Raw genomic sequence first — 21208 nt, 5'->3', positions numbered from 1 at the left:
ATTTAAAGTCAATATTTTGAGAAAGGATCCATAGGTTTTATCAGACCACCAAGGGAGTCCATGGCTCAAAAAAAGTTAAGAACCTCCAAGCTAGTCCATAGATGTTAGAGCAACGGAAAACCCTTAGCATAAAGCCAGGTACATAGCAAGTGTTCAGTGCACAAAAGCCATTACCATAGTGATTATTATTACACCCAGCAAAATCCTGTTTATCCAGGAGCAAACTTTTGGAAGTAACAAGGGAGTCAATCCTGTTGACTATACCAAATGGTACAGTGATGGGAGGGGGACCACTCACTCAAGCAAGGGAGCAGGATTGGAGATTATCTATCCCAGCCTCCTCCTTCTTGGGGGAAGAAACAGAGTCCCAAAGAGGGCTATTTACAGGGCCCAGGGCACATGGCAAATTAGCGTTGGAATCAATACCAGCAACCAGTTCTTCTAGAGTCAGTCCTCTGCCCATCAGAGGACACGACATTTTGACATTGGACATGAAACTAAAAGATGAAGTTCCCTCTCTTTGGAAGCACACACCTTCATCTCATTTCCTTCTGCATCCCAAGGTCCACAGGAAGAGCTCACAGATATGGGATGATCAGGGAACTGGCATCATGCAAACGCCTCTCGGGGGTGGTCCACTGCGAGGAGGCAGTATCCCTTACAAACACTGAATCCTGGGCCCGCATTCAGACCTATGGAGCTCGGGGATCAGCATCTTTATCAAATTTCCCCACTGACTCACAGGCTCATGCAAGTGAGAACAACTGTACAGTAGTTAAAGTACGAGCTCTGGAGTTCGAATCCCAATTCTACCACTTAACGGTTGAATCACTTTGGGCAAAATTACTCACGTTTTCGATACATCTCTCACCGCCAAAGCTAACGGTGCCTACCTTATACAGTTGTGATGAGCAAAGGCGACCGTCACATCAAGTCTTCAACAGTGTTTGGCACATCGTGAGAGCTCTACAAATATAATTGATACGGTGGTTGTTGTTGTTGTCTATGACTTGTAACCAAGCAGACAGCTTCACTAATGGAAGAGTCTGTCACTGCCCCCCAGCCCCCAAGAGGCATGAGTCTCTATCCTATTGAAGCATCCACAGGGCGGTGATGTGTGCTGCTCGGTAACTCCCCTGATCTGAACGGTTCCTGAGTACTGGAAAAGCATCCTCTACCATCCAGACGTCTCTGATGACCATAACTACCCCTGCTTTGTTCTGGTTTCTCTCTTCGAAATCTCTCCACCCTTGCATCTCTGTGCCTGGGGCTTTCTTTGCCACCGTGGAAATCCCTCTGTCCTTGCACGTGATGGCCTGGGGCTGTCTAAACATTAACACCTCTTGAAAGCAATGCTCAATATGATGTCTGATGGGAGTTGGTGGGTAAACACCCCAGCTCCATGCCCACTTGGGTGGGATAATTCTCCCAGTTTCCTTGCAGCATTAAACTGTAGTCACTCGTATCGATAGCTGACGTGATAAATCATCCTTTATTAGCTGGTTTTCTTCCCGTTTCACCTCCCCAACACCAACCAGTGTTCCCTTCCTTTCCCAAATAAACTCCTTGCCCTCAAATTCTTCTCTCAGAACCCCTCCCTGGTGGAACCATATTAAGGCAGGTTTCGACCTGAGAACTCAAATTTAATGCTAACAGAAGGCAGGCAGGAAATAAAATTTAATAAACAGTGGAAGAATCCAATCTCCCATACTTCCCATATTTGTGTCTTTTACAAACCTGGTCACTGGTAAAAACAGAAGTGCAAATCTCAGCAAGAATCTTGACCATTAAGGTTAGATTTAGTTATGACCAGGGAGACCGAGCCATGATATATATTTTAAGGCAGGAGATGAATTAACAGACATGACACAAGACTCTTACCAAGAACCTTTCAAACAAAAATGTCTCCTGGAAAATTTGTTGCTATTAACTAAAATTTTCCTTTACCTGTAATGATTTCTCGTACCCTCAGAATATTAAGGATTTAGCTCCCTATGCTAACACTGGTGCTCCCTGGTGAAAACTCAGATTAGGATGATACATGGTAACCCTAGAAAGATACATGGTAACCCCAACAGCATCACATATAATCAGTTTTATTGCCAGGTAAGAAATTCATATTAATATAGTGAATACATATGTTTACAAATAAACATTCTTAGAAAACAAACAAATGTGTTTTTTTCTTCATTGTAGGAAGTATTATTGGTATCATAAACTCTGCAGTTGTTGACAAGTATTAGCACAGGTTTACTTGCAGAACATATGGTTACTAAAATATTCGCACATAAAATATGCTCCATTTACACACAAAAAAACTGGGGGGAGTTAGATGGAAATGCCAGGCGGAGCCCAAGGCCGACGGAGGCTGAGACGCTCTGGGAGGGCAAAGGGAAGTCAGACTCTGGCCCTGTTGGGTTGGAAGTTGGGGGGTAGCTAAAGGTAAGAAGAGGCTACTGCCAGGGCAGGAGATGGGGAGGGGATAGTCTCCCTGCTTTGTTCTGGTTTCTCGCTTCTAAGTCTCCCCATTCTAGCTAGAGGATCCTTGTTGATACATGGCAGTCACAGTTCTACACGTCATGATAACCTTTCAGTATCATGAGGTCTGTCCACACCTCCCTAGAAGAAGCCAGAGAATAAGCTTCCCTGTCCAAACTCCCTCCCTTCCCCCGCTTCAGTTCAGCTCCCAAAGCCAACTGGAAGGTAACGAGGCTAAGTACTGCTCTTCTTGGGCTCTCACCACTGTTACTTCTTATGGACCAAGCTGCAACTTCACTGCCGAAATTATAGCTGCAGACCTCCAAGTTACAAAATTCACTGGGTGCGGTTTACTCAGAAGAGAAGGAACACGACGAATAAATCCTGTAGATTCAGAGACCGAGAAAGGTCCTTCATCAGGGCTGGGATAAGGGGGTTGAGGGAAAGGAGCAGAAAGGAGCTAAAAGGGAGACTAGAATGATAGAACGTTGGAGCTGGAGGGAACCTCACCAAACAAGCCAATCCACTATTTCCTGAAGTATGCACTGTGCACCACTAGTGAACGCAAGATGATTTTTAGTAGTACATGGATAGAGCACTAACTACCACTGAGTCACACAAGAAACGATTCCCTTTTCACTTGTGTCAGCCCATTTGAGTACTTCAAGGAGAAAGTCTCCAATGGGTGCCGGTATATCTTTAACAACTCTTGAATGTCTGCTAATCTGTTTTTAATCAAGAAAATGGGAGAGGGAGAGAGAAAAGAAGGAAGGGAAGAGAAAGAAGGGGAGCAAACGCCAGGCTCCAGGTTCAAACCCTTCTGCGGGTAATAGCCTGTAGCTAGAACATAACAATCGCAGTGCTGTTGCCTTTGTCCTTATTTTACACTTATTTTCTATTCAGGGTGACTGATACTGGTTTTCTGTTTTTGATACTGACAGACAGTTTTCCTTTCAAAAGTTAAATGTATTAAAAATGTATCAATTTAGGTACAAATATTGTGATAGGGATACACAAAGATGCCAAAAGTGTGCGGCAGGTACACAGATAACTAACATCAAGGAAACACTGACCAAGCCCACTAGTCGTTACTCCACAGTGGGTAGCACTGGGGTTTCAGCCAAGAGGCTGAGAAAGCAGGCACTAAACCTCCCAGCTCTGCCTCACCCAGCACAGAGCCTCACATTCGCCAGGATCTGACAGAGGGTCTCCCGGGCACGATTTCTTTTCTTTTTTTTAATGGGCAGAGCTTTTGCTATTTCAAAAAGCTTGAAAAGCTTGATCTCGCCCCAATTCCCCATGTTTCAAGTGGAAGACTAACGCCCAGAGAGATAAAATGCACTGTCAATGTCCCCACATCAGCTGGGAGTAAAGAAGAGAATAAACAGCTGGTTTCCCCGATCCCATGATGTCAGAGAGATGGGGAAGCAGAACGCTGACGTCCAGCATTCCAGGAAGGGTCTTGTTCAGACCACCTTCAGTTTCTGACATCAGAAGAGCTGGGGGTCTCTCCAAGGTTCCTGTTAATTAGCTAAGCCATTCAAGGGACTGCTTGAAAACTTCTCACCTTAAATGAAAATCTCTTCTCCGTCAACCTCTCTCTTTGGGCTTCCACTAAACAAATCAGACTATTAGGAAAACTGTCTTTATTGGGACACCCATTAGCTATGAGAATCCATCTGAACAACAACCCCGGGGTATCGTGGATGGGAAATGAACGCATTGCAGTATCTGGGGAAGTGGTTTGGAGGGATCGTTTGTCTATCTACCTATCCTGGAAATGATGGGACCAGGAATGCTTGGGTTCCACGCTAGGTTTGGGGAGCTTGGGGTGGGACTCGGGGAGTTTTGACAGTGTGCGGGGGAGGGAGGTCTTGGTCTTTGCAAGTTGCAGCATTCCCCCTCAGAGTGTGGGATCGGGTGGGCTCACCAACAAACAGAGGACGGAAACACCTTCTACTACTGCAGAAAGACAGGAGGCAGGAAGGCTAAAAGAACACAGGTTGCACTTGGGAAACAAGACTGTCATTCAACAGTGACACATTGAAGGCACCACCCACGCTTATGACATTTTCAGTCCAAAGCAGTTGAAACTCGGCAGCGGTGGCAGCAACAGGCTGAAGGGGAAGGGAGTCGGGGATAGACAGTTAATAGAGGACTGGTTTCTGTCTCTGTTTCTTGTCTCGGAGGCGGGGGGACAACGCCAGAAATTGGAGGCTCTGGGTCCCCTTCTCACCTCTCGTGGACATTTCAACTGTGAATTTCGTTTGTTTGTTCTTGACGACGTTGTTGATTTCCTAAGTCTTGAAGACGCTGGACAAAAGTTACTTTGCTGTTCTTGTCTGTTTTGTAGTGGGATTCTATTTTATTTTCCTTTTTTTAAAAAATAGTTATTTAAGACTCTCTGGACCCTCTCCCTGCCATAAAAGCCTACCCCTCCCATTTCCACAGTCTTTATGGGAGTTGTCTAAAAAAGTTCTTTCTTTCCCATCACTGTCAGTGGGTTCAGGGTCTATTTATTTTTTGTGAGTTTGAGTGTGTGTTGTTTTTGCTTCCAACCTTGATGATATAAGAAGTATATAAATAGCATGGTGGGGGGGGGTCCAGTTACTTTCTCACGCTCATCACAATTTTATGTCCACATCACTACTTCCTGGGATTAGAAAATGCTTATCAAGTGCACCAGCGACCCCTCTTTTCTACCCCACCTTCCATCCTTTCTGGCTCTTTCACCCAGAAACAGACAATGCATGGTCAATGGTATATGTGCTCAAATGGACAATTTCTCTAAATTGTGCTACTTTTTTTTTTCATCATGGATTTGTTTCAAGTCAGGAGGAAAAGAAAAATCAGCCCCACGGTTTAGGCATGTGAGTTGGCCACCTCGACCCTGAAGTCGAAAGCGGGTGCCTCAGTTTCCCCTTGGCTGTATTGCTGACCGTCCACGTTCCGGTCTTGCTCAGCTGCCCGCCGACACGTGTTAGGCATGACACAGGAAAAGCGTGATTCCATGTCACCAGTAGGTTTGTCGTCGGTCGGTGTGGAGGGTGAACGTGTGGGTGGGTGTGCGGGCGAGGGACAGGGAGGGTGTGTGTTGGGGTATTTTTTGCCTCTCTCAGTTGAGTGTGGTCTCCAGGATGTCCCCTGTAGCGACAGCTCAGACAGTCACTTCCGTTTTGCTGTTGGTGATGAAGTATGGCTGCGGGGGTGGGTAGTGCTGGGTGCGAGTTCCCAAGGGGTCGCTGGAGCTGGACTCAGCCGTGCCCAGCTTGCCCTTGTTCCCATAAGCTTGCTGCCGCCGAAGAGACTGATCCTTGGGGTCCCAGCTCTTAAAGTTGGCGGTGGAATTGTAGGCCAGGGGGTGGGAGGGCGTCTTGTTGGTGCGGGACTTCTGTCCGTTCTGCTTGGCGGGGCCATGCTCAGGACTGAAGGCCCGCGGCTCATCCTCCACTCTTACGGGATGCAGAGGCAAGTTCCCCTTGGCGGCCAGCTCGGCCAGGTGCCGTCGCTTGGAGTAGAAGTCATCATTTACCTTGTCGGCTGTACGATGGGACAGGTAGGTGGACGAAGGGGAGAGGAGAGAGCATAGAGAGGGAGAGAGAGGAGAGAGAGAAAGACAGTTAGGGATTAGCAGGTCAACCCAAGAACAGCATCTCAGTGGGCCAACAGTCCAAACGAGACACACACTAGAAACTCCACCCGGAGCAGACAGAAGGAAGGAAGACAGGGTCATGTGTTTTCCACCAACAAGAGGAGGACCAAGAAGGCGAGGGCATCCACAAGGGAATCTCTAGTTCCCCCCAAATCCTTCTTCCCTCACAATCACACCTAGCACTCCGCCACCCTTGCCTTTCTTATAAAATGCAAGTGTTGTTCTTTCTTCATTATGAAAATGATGCTTCTCATTAGAGAAAATATCGAACACACTGAGAAATATTCGTATCTATCAGCTACCGCCCAACACAGTCGATATCAATACTTGGGTGTATTTTCTCCTGGTTTTCTCAATAAAGAGTCTCATTTGGAATTTGTGTTAGTGCTTTTGTTTTTGCTTTTAGCAGTTAAGCAGACCTGTGTTCAAATCCCACTTCTGCCACCTACTAGCAGTGTAACTTTGGTAAATAACTTTTATTACCAACAGCTTCTGCATCAGGAAAGTGGTTACAATAAAAAAGGATATTTCATAGGGTTGTTTAGAGGGTTAAGTGATGCCATACGTAATGTGCTTAGATATTAGCCACCACCATTATCATCATCATTATAAATAACTGTAATTTCTCATGCAACATTCTAGCAAGCACTTCTTCATGTTGTTATAAATCACTAGCAAACAGCATTCTAATACCTACATAGTATTTCAGTGAGCAAAACTGTGAAAATTAACCATTCATCCTACGGATGAGCATTCAAGCTGTGCCAATATCTTGCTCGTATAAATCAATCTGAAATGAGAATTTTCTAGACTAAAGCTCTCTTAGTATTTAGAATTTCGAATGTAAAATAATTCTTAAAATATTCTTTAATCTATATCAGAGGGTGGAAAACTATAGCCCATGGATCGAGCTAGCTGCCACCCATTTTCGTAAATAAAGTTTTACCGGAATGCTGCCATGCCCATTCCTTCACCTGTCTGCAGTGCAACAGCAGATCTGAGTGCTTGTGACAGAGACTGCATGGCCCACATAGCCTGAAATATTTACTATCCAGCCCTGAAATAAATTATCTGAAGTGGAATTACTTGGCCAAAGGCTGTAAACATTATTAAGGCCCTTTATACATATTGCCAACTATGCTACAAAAGAATTATACCAATTTCTGCTTCATTCACCACACTCTAAAGCACTGAATGATTCCTTTCTTTCTTTCTCTCTTTTTTGTTTTCTTTTCTCTCTCTCTCTCTCTTCCTCCCTCCCTCCCTTCCTTTCTTTCTTTCCTGCCTTCTTTCTCAATTTATTTGATACCTTTCTGAGACTTTATTTTATTTTCTCTCACAATTCTTTTATTAGAAGATCCTCTATACTTTTTAAGTTAATGTCTTAGCAATAAACTCTTGAACATATATCTCTCAGGAGTCCAGAAATATGTGCTGCTCTTTAACCCACACTTCCAGCATCCCATTCTGTTACATGTGTGAGATTATGTAAATTCATGGAGATCATTGCCCTTCCACGTTTCTTTTCTCATTCGATCCTTTCAACCACAAGAGGTGGGAAAGACAGGGATTATGACCTCTGCTTGACAGATGCGGAAACTGTCAAGCTAAGGAACATGAAATCATTTAATTGAGGTTACCCGCAGCTAGCGGCTGAGCCAAGGTAGAACCTAACTCCATTAGACATTATTTGCTGCTTTTGAAAGGCCGTAGAGGGAAAGCTCTGTTTTCAGGAATGAGTGAGCACATATGCCCCCGCTTGCCCCTTCTGCATCTGTGGCAGACATCACTCACTGATCACAGAGCTCTTTCCTAGCTAGCATGGCCTTTGCTTAGATTCCTCAACACAGCACCCCCGGAAGCCACATGTTAACCTTCCAGGCTTAATACAGTTTAAGTTGGGTTTCTGTCCATGTTTAATGTAAACAACCCTGAGTAATGCAATCTTTCAAGAGAATGTCCCCCCTTCCTTGAATTCTAGAGCTGTCTGAAGATACAGAGTATCAATGCCAAAAGGAACTAGGGAATAGCTACCGACACGGGAAGAGCACACATTCCCCAAATACCATGCACTCCTTAAGGTGGTATGAGTTACATTCAAGTTGGCATTAGAATCGCGTCTTCCAGAGGAAAGTTCTAGGTTTCCAATGCCATGATGTTTCAGCAGAAGGATGCTCTGACATCCCTCCTTGGACTTCAAAATTCATGTATCCAGTTACCTCCAGGACAGAGTCACTGACATCTCCCACTCAAGGTGGCCAAGACTGAACCCATCAACATCATTCACATCCGTTCTCCAGGCTCTTCCTTCTCTCACGAGTGGGAACACCAACTCTCTAGTTACTCAAGCCAGAAACACAGGAGCAGGTGCTGATGTCACCCTCCTCTTCTCCTCAGCACAACTGCTAACCCACAGGTCCTTCCCATCGTACCTACCAAATGCTTCTCTAACCTCTGCTATGCCTCCTCCTTGCTTTAAATGCTGCTCTACTTCTGCCACCGAACTGGCTCCCCTGCCTTGAGTCTCACCTCCCCCAGGCCACTGTCCACACTACAGCCAAAAGCATATTTCCTCTTTTGTTTTGTTACGTTTTGTTTGGCCGCACTGTTCAGCTTGCGGGATCTTAGTTCCCCAAACAAGGATGAAATCCGTGCCCCTTGCAGTGGAAGCTCAGAGTCTTAACCACTGGACTGCCACGGAAGTCTCCCAAAGGCATATTTCTAAAACTGACCATGTTACCATTTACCAAAACCTCTCCCAGCAATTTTTCTCAGTCATTTAGTCATACATCAAATAGCCACGGTCCAGGTGGTAGACATTGTAAATATAAGGACATTGGGAGAATCAGAAACAGACAAGGTCCCTGTCCACGTGGGGTGGATATTCTATGAGGGAAGGACAGAATGTGACCAAAGAATCCCACCCATTACATAAAAGTAGAAATATAGTAAGTGCTATAAAGAACTATCCAGTCTTATGAGTATTAATAATGAGGTCTCTGAGCTGGTCGGAGAACCAGAGGAGGGAGCTGACGTGTCTCACCCCTTCATTTACATCAGATGCTCTGTTATTCATCTTTCAAGGTTAAGCTAAGGTGATGCTTTCTGATTCCCTGGCTCCCTCAGCAACCTCTGTGCTATCATAGTCCTGACTGCTCTTTTCTAGTTTTCCATTTTCACATCTATTTGCTCTCACTAAACTGCTTTCAGTGTCTTACTGAAAGTCTCACCCACCCTCATTATGTCCCCGGGCACGATCCAGAACCATTTATTCCCAAATTCCTCTTTCCAGACAATGGACGAGTCTAAGGGAAGCTCAGAGCAAGGGATGCACTGGAAGGTTCCCGTTTCTGACAAACTGAGGAAATTGATTATGAAACAGGTGCCCCGACAGGTGGGACAGGTGATGTCCTCTCAAAAAGTTCTAAAGAAAAATAGTCCCAGGGGCATTCAATTCTTGCCCTATCAGTGCAGGTATGGGAAGCAGCTCCCATCAGGAGGAATCACAGAGTCGCTCGTGGAGAACCTACAATACATCCTTCTCCACACCCAACCCTGAATTTGTCTCTTGGTGAACCTGTCATTGGGAAACCCCTGAACATAGAGAGTGTTTGGTATATGGGGCAAGGGTGGGACAGAAAAATCTGTAGGCTTTGGAATCAGACAGACCTGAGTCTATGAGACCTTGGGAATGTCAAACTCCTTTATCTCTCTTTCTTTTGCTGTAAAATGAGGATAATATAACTACTCTGAGGTTTATTGTTAAGAATAAATTATATGAGACATATAAGCTATATAACACAATTCTGAAAGAGAGTAACTAGTCACTACATATATTTTGTCTTCTGGCTTATGAAAGAGGCACTGGATTAAATCCAACAGACATTTACTGAGCGCTCTGTGCCAGATATCCAGCCAAGCACAAAGGAAGCACTCATCCAAACTAACCACCCTTCCTTCCTTTCTTCCTTCCCTCTTTGCTTCCCTCCAGCTGCCATGTGTATCGAGTGCCTGGCTGTCCCTATGAGACGACACAAGAAGGGGCCTTGATACGTTTGGGATGAGGGGCCGGTTAGGGAAGGCATCCTTGAGGATGCTCTCTTAGTTGGAATCTGAAAAGTGAAGAGTAACAGAAACAGCATCCAGGTGAGCGCACATGGGGTGTATTGCAAAAATAGCTGTAATACTTTGCAGTTCCTTCCATCGAGAGGTGGAGTCTATTTCCCTACCCTATGAATATGGCCTGACCTTGTGACTGGCTTTAACCAGTAGACTGTAGCAGAAATTATGTCACGCACATCCCAAGCCTAGGCTTTTAGAAGTTCTGCAGCTTCTGTTATCAGATCTTGGAACCCTGCCTCCAGATGAAAAAGGAAGCCCAGGTTAGCCCCCTGAAGGATGAGAAACATGCAGTCCAGGTGCCCATGTTCACCACAGCCAACAGCAGCCTGCTACCTGCCAGATACCCAGTGAGGCCATCCTAGACTGTGCAGCCATTAGCCCACCTGCCAGCTCATCACAGACACTAAGTAAGCCTGGCCAAGAGCAGCCAAGCCAGCCCAAACCAGAAGAACTTCCCAGCTGATCCAGAACCACAAGCCCAATAAACAGTTGCTATGTTAAGCCACTAAGTTTTGGGGTAATTTGTTATGCAGCAGTAGATAACTGATACAGAACAACATTTGCAAAAGGCCTGAGGTGGGAAGTAGCATGGTAGCTTCAAAAACTGAAAGGATATGTATGTAATAAAGTGAAGAAAACAAGGGTTCACCAGATCATCTAATGTCCTGTATGCAGGATTATATCGTTCACATCTATTTGTTTGTCTGTCCCCCCTCCACATGACTCAGAGGTGTTTTTGACAAGTGCAGAGCAGGTACAGACTTGCTGCATGGGGCATAAAACCATCCTTCAAAGAGTTATTTTCAAGATCATTTCAACAAGGATGTGGTTGGTGGTTAGGTGGATGAACTGTTCCCATAACCAGGAAATGCAATTTTTGTGAAATCCTCTTTTTCATCCCCTCTGATTTAGATACCGAGGATGGGAAAGAAATACTTACCTGGCCACTCTCGGTGTTGTGCATCGTGGTCCCTGTCTTACTATATTAAAAAGCGGCTTGTGAAGGAAATCACAGATTCACTGAGCAGCCTTGTAAGCCCCATTAATAAATGCATTAACCTAACCAACCAAGGTACCTCGTGGGCAGGTGGTTAACAAGCCAACCAGGTAACAGATGTGCGAGGCTTCCAACAACACTGGTCCTCTCCGTTTTGATTTTTCTTCATTTAAAAAGAGGAAGAAAGAATGAAAAAGGTGCTTTCCTTCCAATCAGCCTAATTGCCTTGAAGGAACCAAGGCTTCAAAATTAAACTAAACCTTCCTCCATCTGTCTCTCTCTTAATTAGCAGCAGACACTTGTACAGGTGCCGGGTGGGATGGAGCTTCACCTCTATGGAAATGGAGAGTCAAGGTAATAGCCAGTTTTCAAAACAAGCTACACATCTGAGGGTCTTGGCAGGTGGCCTCCCACCTACCTTCTTTCCTTGGGCCAAGGATATCTTAAGGAGGGGTTCCTACCACTCCTTCTCCCTTGGTGATCATCTTGGGTCTCAGGTGATGGATTTCACCTGGTAAGCAAGGTCCCACCCTAAGCTTTCAACAATTCCCAATTTGTCCCTACCTTTGGTCCAAGAATATATTGAAATAGAGCGATTAATCTTCCCATCACACTTAAGAATCAAATCCAAATGATTTGCTGTGACCCCGAAGGTCGGCATGGCCTGGCCTCTGGCTGTTGCTTGCCCACCCTCATCTCTCCCTCGCTTATTATGACCCATCACATAGTGTACTAGTTCCCTAGGGCTGCCATAGCAAATTACCACAAACTGGGCAACTTAAAACAACAGAAATTTATTCTTTCCCAGTTCTGGAGGCCAGAAGTCTGAAATCAAGGTGTCGGTAGGTCTGTGCTCCTTCTGCAGGCTCTAGTGAAGTATGCTTCTTTGCCTCTTCCTCTTCGCTTCTGGTGGTTGCAGTAATCCTGGCATTCCCTGCCTGTAGCTGCCTCTGAATTCTCATGAATTCCCATAAGCTGCCTCCAATCTCTGCCTCTGAATTCACATGACCCTCCTCTCTGTGTGTGTCTATGTGTCCAAACTTCCCTCTTCTTATACGGACACCAGTCACTGGATTAGGACCCACATTAATCCAGGATGACCTCATTTTAACTTAGTTACATCTGCAAAGACTCTATGTCCAAGTGTGAGCACATTCTGAGGTTCTGAGTAGATTTGGGTCGGGATGGGGGGAGGATGCTATTCAATCCAGCACACACACACAGGATTCCTTTCTATCCCAGAACACGCCAAGCTTTTCACCATCTCAGAGCCACTGGACCTTGTCCCTGTTGTTCTCACTGCCAAACACCCTTCTTTTTGGATTCTTCTTGTCATTTGGTTCTCTGATCAAAGGTCACTCAGAAAATTCCTCCTGATGACCCAGTGAAAACACCCCCGTTGCTCTCATCACCTTTCCCTATTTTAATATGTTCTTAGCCTGCATATATGAAATTATTTTTCTTAGTTATTTGTGTATTGTCTATCTCCTTTGACTAGAATGTAAGCTCCAATTAGGTTAGACATCATATCTGCTCTGCTCATCACTGTATCTCCAACATCTTAGCCCAGTACCTGGCACATAGTAGGATACAATAATAAACATTTGATAAGGGAAGAAAAGCACCAGAGACAGTTTGATTCCAATGACATTCTCTCAAATATTAGAAATGGGCAGGATGCTTCATCTTCTGATCTCTGATGGCTGATTTCATATGCCAACTTGACTGGCCCGTAGGGTGTCCAGATTAAACATTATTTCTGGGTCTGGGTGAGATTAGCATTTGAATCAGTGGACTCAGTAAAGCACACGATCCTCTCCAATGTAGAGGGGCACCAACCTAATTTGTTAAGGGACTGATTACCACAAAAAGCAGAGGAAGAGAGGGTCCATGCCCTTCCTGCCTGGCCTGCTTGAGCTGGGACATGAGTCTCCTGCCCTGGACCTGGGATTTACAACACTGGCTCCTTTGGTTCTCAGGCCTTCAGCCTGGGACTGGAAATATACCACCAGCCTCCTGGGTTTCTAGCTTGCAGACAATAGATTATGGGACTTCTCAGCCTCCATAATTGTGTGATTCAACTGCTTCCAATAATTCTCCATATATACATATATTCCATACATACATATTTGTACGTATATATCCTATATAATATATCCTACATATATAATATGCATATATATATAACATATACATTAAGTATATCCTACGTACCTATCACACAGATGTAATCAAGGTAAAATGAGGTCATACTGGATTAATGTGGATCCTAATCCAATGACTGGTGTCCTTATAAGAATAAAGAAATTTGGACACATAGACACACACAGAGGAAGGCCATGTGAAATCAGAGGCAGAGACTGGAGTGATACAGCTACACAAGGCAAAGTATGCCAAGGATTGCCACACCCACACACAAATATCCTGCTGGTTCTGTTTCTCTAACTAATACATCGTCCACACTGTAGAAGGCTACGTGACCTGTGCTTTACAGGGATAGAAGGGCTGGAGCTTCTGGGGCAGGAGAACCAGGCTGCTGCCCAGCTCCAAACCCCTGGCTGAAAACTTGCAGAGGCATGGATGTTCTCTCGCAGCCATAGCTCAGGGGAGGTAGAATGGAGTCAGGCGCAGGGCGCGGGGATTGGTTAAAGAGACCGCTTGGATCCAGCAGCAGGCTGTGCTGACACGCCCCCTTCCCAGCTCACCCAGTGTAACCTGAGTAAGAGCTCACCCTTATTAAGTGCGTGCTCTGCTCCAGGCACCCGGCTAAGGAATGGACATTTGCTACCCCCTTTAATCCTCTCAATATCCTAATGAGGTAGGTGCTATTATTGGTCTCATTTTATAAATGGGGAAACTGAAGCAGGAGAGCTTTGGCAACTTGTCCAAGTGACAGTGCTGGGATCTGAACCCTTGACACCCGGCTGAATTCCAAGTATCCTGAAATTTACGAATGTGTGACAACATTCACCATCTATTTAACCATCTGCCTGCCTTATAGAAGAAACTCTTGTTTCCTTAACAAGTTTCTATCTGCAGGAAAACATTCCCCCAAAACTAAAGAAGGTGGAGGACAGAGTGAGAATTATAAGGAGAAAACACTTTTCTTGATTCCTCCTCTCAAAGCATCAGGGATTGAGATATACATGTAAATCTTATTCACAAGAGGAGACATCAAAATGTCACAACTGGAAATTTCATGAAGTCTCAAACTCCCCCTGGAGGCAATATATGTTTACCTTTTTCTTCCTTAAAGTGGCGCAAGAGAAGGGAGCCGGGGTGTCATGAGAGACTCCCCCTGCCAGGCTCACAGCACTCAGTTGGCTACTGCATTACAAGAGTATGGGTCTTGCATCGTCTGAGATGCACTGGCATTGGCGGGAGTGCTGACCAGTTACCAACAAAAAGTGGCTTCCTGTTAAAGGACTGGGTTGGATAAGGTGCTATATGCTTCTCTTAGAACTGGGAGGAGCCTGAAGCTTCGTCACCACTCCAGCCAGGCACCATCCAGGTGCTTTACAGGTATCATCTCATCTAGTTGGCTCCCCACCCCACCCCAAGCCAATGAGGTAGGTGTGGTTGCCCGGTCTCTTCACGCTACATCACACCGACTCCCTCCATGACCATGTAGGGGGATCCCATTTTGCGATATTCACCAGTATTCTCTTCCCTGTGCTTCCACTCTCCCCTCCCCACCACTCAGAGAGCAGCGATCACTTTTGATGATGACAAAGTATTCCAAGTGTTGCTCCTGAATCCTACACTGAGCTCTTGACGGCCACAGTAGAGCCTTGGAAGGCAAGACGTCAGCAATAAGATCTGAGCATGCTGAGAGAGAAAGAAGGATTAGTGAAGCTGAGAGCGTGCAGGACTCAGTGCAACTTGTTTATACAGCAGATAGCGGAGTTTGGAAGAATTCTGTGACTGTAAAATCTTCTTTAGAATATGGTAGAAAGAGCATGAACTTGAAGAGCAGATGGACCTGAGTTAAAATCCCAACTCTTCCACTTATAAGCTGGAGACCTTAAGCAAGTTACCTAAGTTCTCTAAGCTTCACCAATAAAATGGAAAATAAAATAACAATGCCTATGTGGTATGGGGTTATGGTATTCAAAAGAACCATGTAAACTATCTTGTATAATGTAAAGTACCAATGTCCTTGCTTCACGGTAGGTATTCATTAGATAGCAGCTGCTACTGCTGTCATTGTCAGAAAATAAAGTGAGGATAAGAAGATCTACTTTGCAAAGTGCAGCAGAGAAGTAAACAAGTGACAAAGTGTGAAAGCACAAACCATTATGCCTGGCACACAGTAGGCTCCTTAAACGTATACCCCATCTGACATGATACTGTAAGAGACTGCTACTTGTCATCCAGATCTCTTCCACCTTTTTTCTCGGGCACATGGCCACCTAATCCTGAGCTAGATTTCCCTAGCCTTCTTGGAAGCTAAATTTGGCCACATGGCTAATCTCTTACCAATGGACTGTTAGCAAAAGTGATGCATCCAGTTTCCACTTCAACTTACTTAAAATAAAATTGGTTGCCCTGGGTGTCCTCTCTCCCCCTTCCCATAGGCCAGGACAGCAACTAATTATAACAATGCAGATGAGGACAATACAGTAGGTGGCCGCAGAGCAACAATGTTGGAGGAACCTGGGTCCCTGAGTGACAGCTTAGAGTAAAGCTGCCCCACCAACCTGGACCACCCACTCTGGGGCTATTACACGAGAAAGAAATATACTTCTTTCTCTTAAGCCACCGTATTTGTGAGGCCTTTTGGTTCACTAGGACAGTGCTGAACTTTTATTTACATGGGAGTGTTTTCTGGGTCTCTACTTTTTTTCTCTCCATCATGAGCTGAATGAAACAGTAAAAGGGGAAACAGTTCATGATAAAAAAAAAAAATACCCAGGTATTTCTCCCTTCTTTTGAAATACATGTTATGAAGCTGCACAGGCTCCTGCGGTTGTCTCAGCAGGCAGAAACAAGAAAGGCAGGGAAAAAGCCTAGCTTCCAGGCAGGAGAGAGCCAGGAGGAGGTGGGAAGATTTGTCTTTATGGCAAATTAGCCCCCATTTCACCTGGTTCTGGGCCTCACTGTAGAGACACAAGGAGGGAAAATCACATTTGAACCAGGTTCTAATTAAAGCCAGGACTCCTGGCTGTTTCTACAGGGCCACACGTCTTTCCTGAAGGTTTATTTCTCTAAGAGAGAAAATTGGAAAGGGGAGAATGGAATCCTGGCCCTTTTTTATCTTAGCCCTGAGGGTCCCAAAAGAAAGCACTGCTGCCTTTGCTGATGATGATTCTGAAACAGTGCCTGGCTTGGGCTTTGCATCAAAGCTATCCAGCTGCACGATCAGCCCCTTTGTTGTGGCTGCAGGGAGCCCTCTGTGAAGATCTCACTGCCAATGGACCTATGAAACCTTAAGCCCTGTGTCTCTTGCCTTAGGCAGTCCTGTTGGGCAGTCACCACTTTCTGAAAGGCTATTGAACAAAGGTGGCTGGACTCATGCTCCATCCAAGGCTGACCCCAGAGCCCCCTGCATTGAAGGACCCTGGTTGGAAACTGTGCACTCCTTCACTGCCCTTCATCCTGCACTGCTGCTCCATAGATGGAGATATTTCTTCTCAGAAATTCATTGCATAGTTTGTCTTACGATCAACCTCTGAACTGGTAAAATTTTATATAACTGGTGGTTTTTTAAAGGGAGGAAATAAAAGTTAACTCTCCTTAATCCTACGTACTTCCTTCCAATGTGCAAAGGACCATCTCAAAGTAGATAATGATAAGATTTGGGACTCTGTGTTAGATGAATGCATGAAGGACCTCCATTTTCCCCCCTTCCTTGTATCCACACTCTTTTTATGTGACTTTGAAACTCACCTCCCAAAAAAGAGGATCTTGTTTCCCCACCACTGGATTCTGAGTTCATCATGTGATTAATGAAGGTTAGCAGATATGACACACACAGAAGTTTGAAAAGTGCTTGCTGGTGTTTGATTGCTCTCTTTCACCTCTGCCCCCATCATGAAAACATGTCTGGGCTACCTTCTCTAAGGATAAAAGACACCTGGAGCAGAACCAAGTCACCCAGTCTTTCCAGCTGAAACCAGCCTACATCAGCCAGCATCCATCCAACCCCAAGTCATATGGGTGAACTCGGCTCAGACTAGAAGAACCTCCTGCATCAGGATAAATCACTGGCACATAGACCTCTGATCTCAATAAATGCTGAGCTAAATAAGTTTAAGCCGTGAGATTTGAGGTTGTTTCTTATGCAGCATCATTGTAACAATGGATAACTGATACAAATGCCAATCATTCACTCACCCTACTCCCAGGAAGAGCCCTAATTTCCAGGTGGGGATCCATGTCTCCGGATGCGCAGGCCCAGCGGCCATGGCTCACGGGCCCAGCTGCTCTGCAGCATGTGGGATCTTCCTGGACCAGGGCACGAACCCGTGTCCCCTGCATCGGCAGGCGGACTCTCAACCACTGTGCCACCAGGGAAGCCCTTCCCTACTCTTAATCCAAATGGTTTGGATGACATACCCCTCCACTCCTTCACCCCCTAACCATTCCCCAATGACTACAAACAACCCATGTCGTTGCCCTCATCATAACAATTTGTTCAGAGGTAGGTGGCCACATGACAAGGCAAGCCAATCATAGCAAAGCCTGGGATCTTTACTTATGGAGATAGAGGGACCAATGAGATCAATGATCCCAGCCTTCCATTTATAGGAGAGGCAACTGGAGCTGTGGGCACAAGGACACCCAACGGAACAGAAGCAGCACTGGATCTAAACACAGGCCACCCCCCGCTTCCACCTGGTTGATTTTTCTATTTCCCAGGGCCTCTTTAGAAAAGACAACAGGATTCCCTTCAAATGCGATGCTCAGCTTCAATTAATAATTTATTAATAAAATGTATGTTTAGTGTCTACTATGTGATGGCGGTACCATGCAAGATTTGGGGGATATTTAGCATGAATGATATCTAGCCAGCTTAGCCTCAGAGGGACACACGTTTTTTAAAAAATTTTACTAGAGTATAGTTGATTTACAATGTTGTATTTGTTTCTGCTGTACATCAAATTGAGTCAGTTATGCATATACATATATCCACTCTTTTTAAGATTCTATTCCCATATAGGTCATTACAGAGTACTGAATAGAGTTCCCTGTGCTATACAGTAGGTCCTTATTAGTTATCTACTTTATATATAGTACTATTGCTATCTTGCTGCAATGGCATTTTCTGCAAAGCAGAGAACTCTCTCCACAGGCTCACTTCATGCCCTATGGGTTCCCAAGGAAGCTCATCAAAATGCCAGTGCTTGCTGTATGCTTTTCCAAAGAGGCTGAACTCAGAAGCTGGTAGGATTTGATTTTTATTAAAAAAAAAAAAAAATCACTTCCTTATCCTCCACCTGCTCTGTACCCTGCTGCTCACCCACAAACCAATAACCCAAGTCAGAAAGTTGCAAAAGCCTGACTTTTATGAAGTAATGTTTTAAGGCTACTTTTAAGTGAGTCCTTCCCCAGGTTGTGTACCCTCCGACAGAACTGTAGCCCAAATCACATACTTTCTGTGCTTCTGTAGCATCTCTTGGATGAATATTTATCACCGAGCTACATCAATTTTCTCAAAAGAAAGAAAGAACTAGGATTTCTTGAGTGCTTACCATGTACTAGACACCGTTTTTAGCCGTTTCACCTACATGATCTAATTTAAACCCTCGTAAAGGGAGGTGATGAGGCAATATCCTTTTTTTCCATGTGACAGATGAGAACTAAGGCCCAGAGACACTGAGTAATTTGGCTGCCAACTGACTCTGCCACAGCTGATAAGTGGCAGAGCAGGATACCAAATCCAAGATCGTCCACCTCCAATGCTCTTACCTTCCAGCTATAGCCCCCAGATCAAACCCCAACTAAGAAAACAGCAAAAATACTCATGTATTTTTGGAATACATGACGAATGCTGGCATGCGAAAACTGGTGCTCTGGGGTAAGCTGTGTTTGTATCTAGGATTGGGTCTTAGGAAAATGTAGGTCCAGAGTTGAATGCACATAAAATGACCCAGGAGGTGCATTTTTAAAGTGAAAAAATGAAAAATGGAAAGTGAAAAATCCAGAGGTTCCAGGCCCATAGGAGTAGGTAGGCCCGGGATGGACATTGGTAAAAAGCATCTCCCACGATTCTGGGTCAAGTCCTTAAGCCATTCTTTTTTTTTAAAGACTGATTTTTTTTTTTAATTGAAGTATAGCTGATTTACAATGATCAGGAGAACAGCAAAGTGATTCAGATAGATAGAGAGATATTCTTCAGATTCTTTTATACATTATTAATAATGTATAAAAGAATTATGTTATTAAGAATATGTCTTAATATATACTAAGAATTATGTATAAAAGAAATATGTTATACATTATTACAAGATATTGAATATAGTTCCCTGTGCTATACAATAGGTCCTGTTGTTTATCTATTTTATGTATAGTAGTGTATATCTGTTAATTCCAAATTCCTAATATGTCCGTCCCCTCGCCTTTCCCTTTTGGTAACCATAAGTTTGTTTTCTATGTCTGTGAGTCTATTTCTGTCTTGTAAATAAGTTCATTTGTATCATTTTTTTTATGTTCCACATATAAGTGATATCATATGGTATTTGTCTTCCTCTGTCTGACTCACTTCACTTAGTAGGACAATCTCTAGATCCATCCATGTTGCTGCAAATGGCATTATTTCATTCTTTTTAATGGCTGAGTAGTATGTCATTGTGTGTGTGTGTGTGTGTGTGTATGTGCCACATCTTCTTTATCCATTCATCAGTCGATGGACATTTAGGTTGTTTCTATGTTTTGGCTATTGTAAATAGTGTTGCTATGAACATTGGGGTCTTAAGCCATTCTTTGAGTTCTGGGTCCTGGTCCTGGGTGTGATGCCCTGTGTGAGTGTTGGCAATCTCATTTATCTCAAGAGAACTCAGTTCCCTCATCTGTAGAAGCATAAAGGGTGAAAAAGTGTATTTTCTTCATTGCTTCATGGAAGGGTATTATTTGCATTGTCTCATAAAATTACTCCCCCAAACCTGATAGAATGTGAATACTATCATCTCCTCCATTTTGGAAATGGTAGAAATGAAAGTCCAGAGCATGTGACTGGCTTGGGCAAGACCACACAACTTGATTCTAGTCAGAGCTAGAGTGATGAAATCACAGCACTATGCTAGAAGTTTCCCCCAAGTTCCAGGCTCCAATGGCGTGCTACACTAAGGACAGATCAGGTTCAAAGATTCGTTTTGCAAAATAAATGTATTTCCATGATACGTGTTCATACTGGTTAGGGGAGTCCACTGGGATTGAGGTGGTGGTGTCTTCTTCCATCCTGGGTATTAAACAATTATTCCAGGAGTCCACAGGGCTGGGCACGTGGACCTACAGCAGTGACCACTAGGGGGAGACTTTCCTGGAAAACCTCAGGTAGTGAAAAATGGATAGTGCAAACCGCTAAGATTTGTTTGCCATTTCGTGGCAGATAGGATTCCCCTCCCAAGAGAGTTATAACCAATGCAGGTGGAAGCAGGGAACTCGTATCTTCAGGGACCTAGCCCTTTCTCCTTTGAAGCTACTGCTTCTTTATCCAACCTCCCCAAGGGACACCCATCCCTCTGTCCATGCCCTGTGTTCCCAAAGTGGGTTCCTAGCAACATTCCAGTAACTGGATCTCAAGCTGTGAACTGGTTTTCCATAGAGAAAAGAGATCAGACGTCAAAAGTATTTGGGAAATGATGGGCTATACAGAGTTTGACAGTTTTCTTAACCATGAGATTTTTCAGAGCTTTAATTTGCTCACCTGATAATAATAGTAATAATTATACCAGTTACAACCTCATGTGTTTATCACTTTTGACATGCCAGGCACTGTGACATGTGTTGTACATGTT

The 21208-nt window shown here is 44.5% G+C and overlaps 1 protein-coding gene across 1 annotated transcript in view; it reads right to left on the bottom strand.

The window, feature by feature from the left end:
* Positions 1–2080: 2080 nt before the first annotated feature.
* The window catches only part of SHISA9 (shisa family member 9), a 293858-nt gene continuing 274730 nt past the window's right edge, over positions 2081–21208 (bottom strand). Inside the window, exon 5 of the mRNA XM_060033052.1 lies at positions 2081–6018. Coding sequence (XP_059889035.1) covers positions 5636–6018 — 383 coding nt within the window. The 3' untranslated portion in view covers positions 2081–5635. The remainder of the gene's footprint in view (positions 6019–21208) is intronic.

This window comes from Delphinus delphis, chromosome 15, assembly GCF_949987515.2.
Source record: "Delphinus delphis chromosome 15, mDelDel1.2, whole genome shotgun sequence".
Classification (NCBI taxonomy): Eukaryota; Metazoa; Chordata; class Mammalia; order Artiodactyla; family Delphinidae; genus Delphinus; species Delphinus delphis.
Note: the sequence above shows the minus strand (reverse complement) of the source record. Positions and strands in the feature narration are given on the sequence as shown.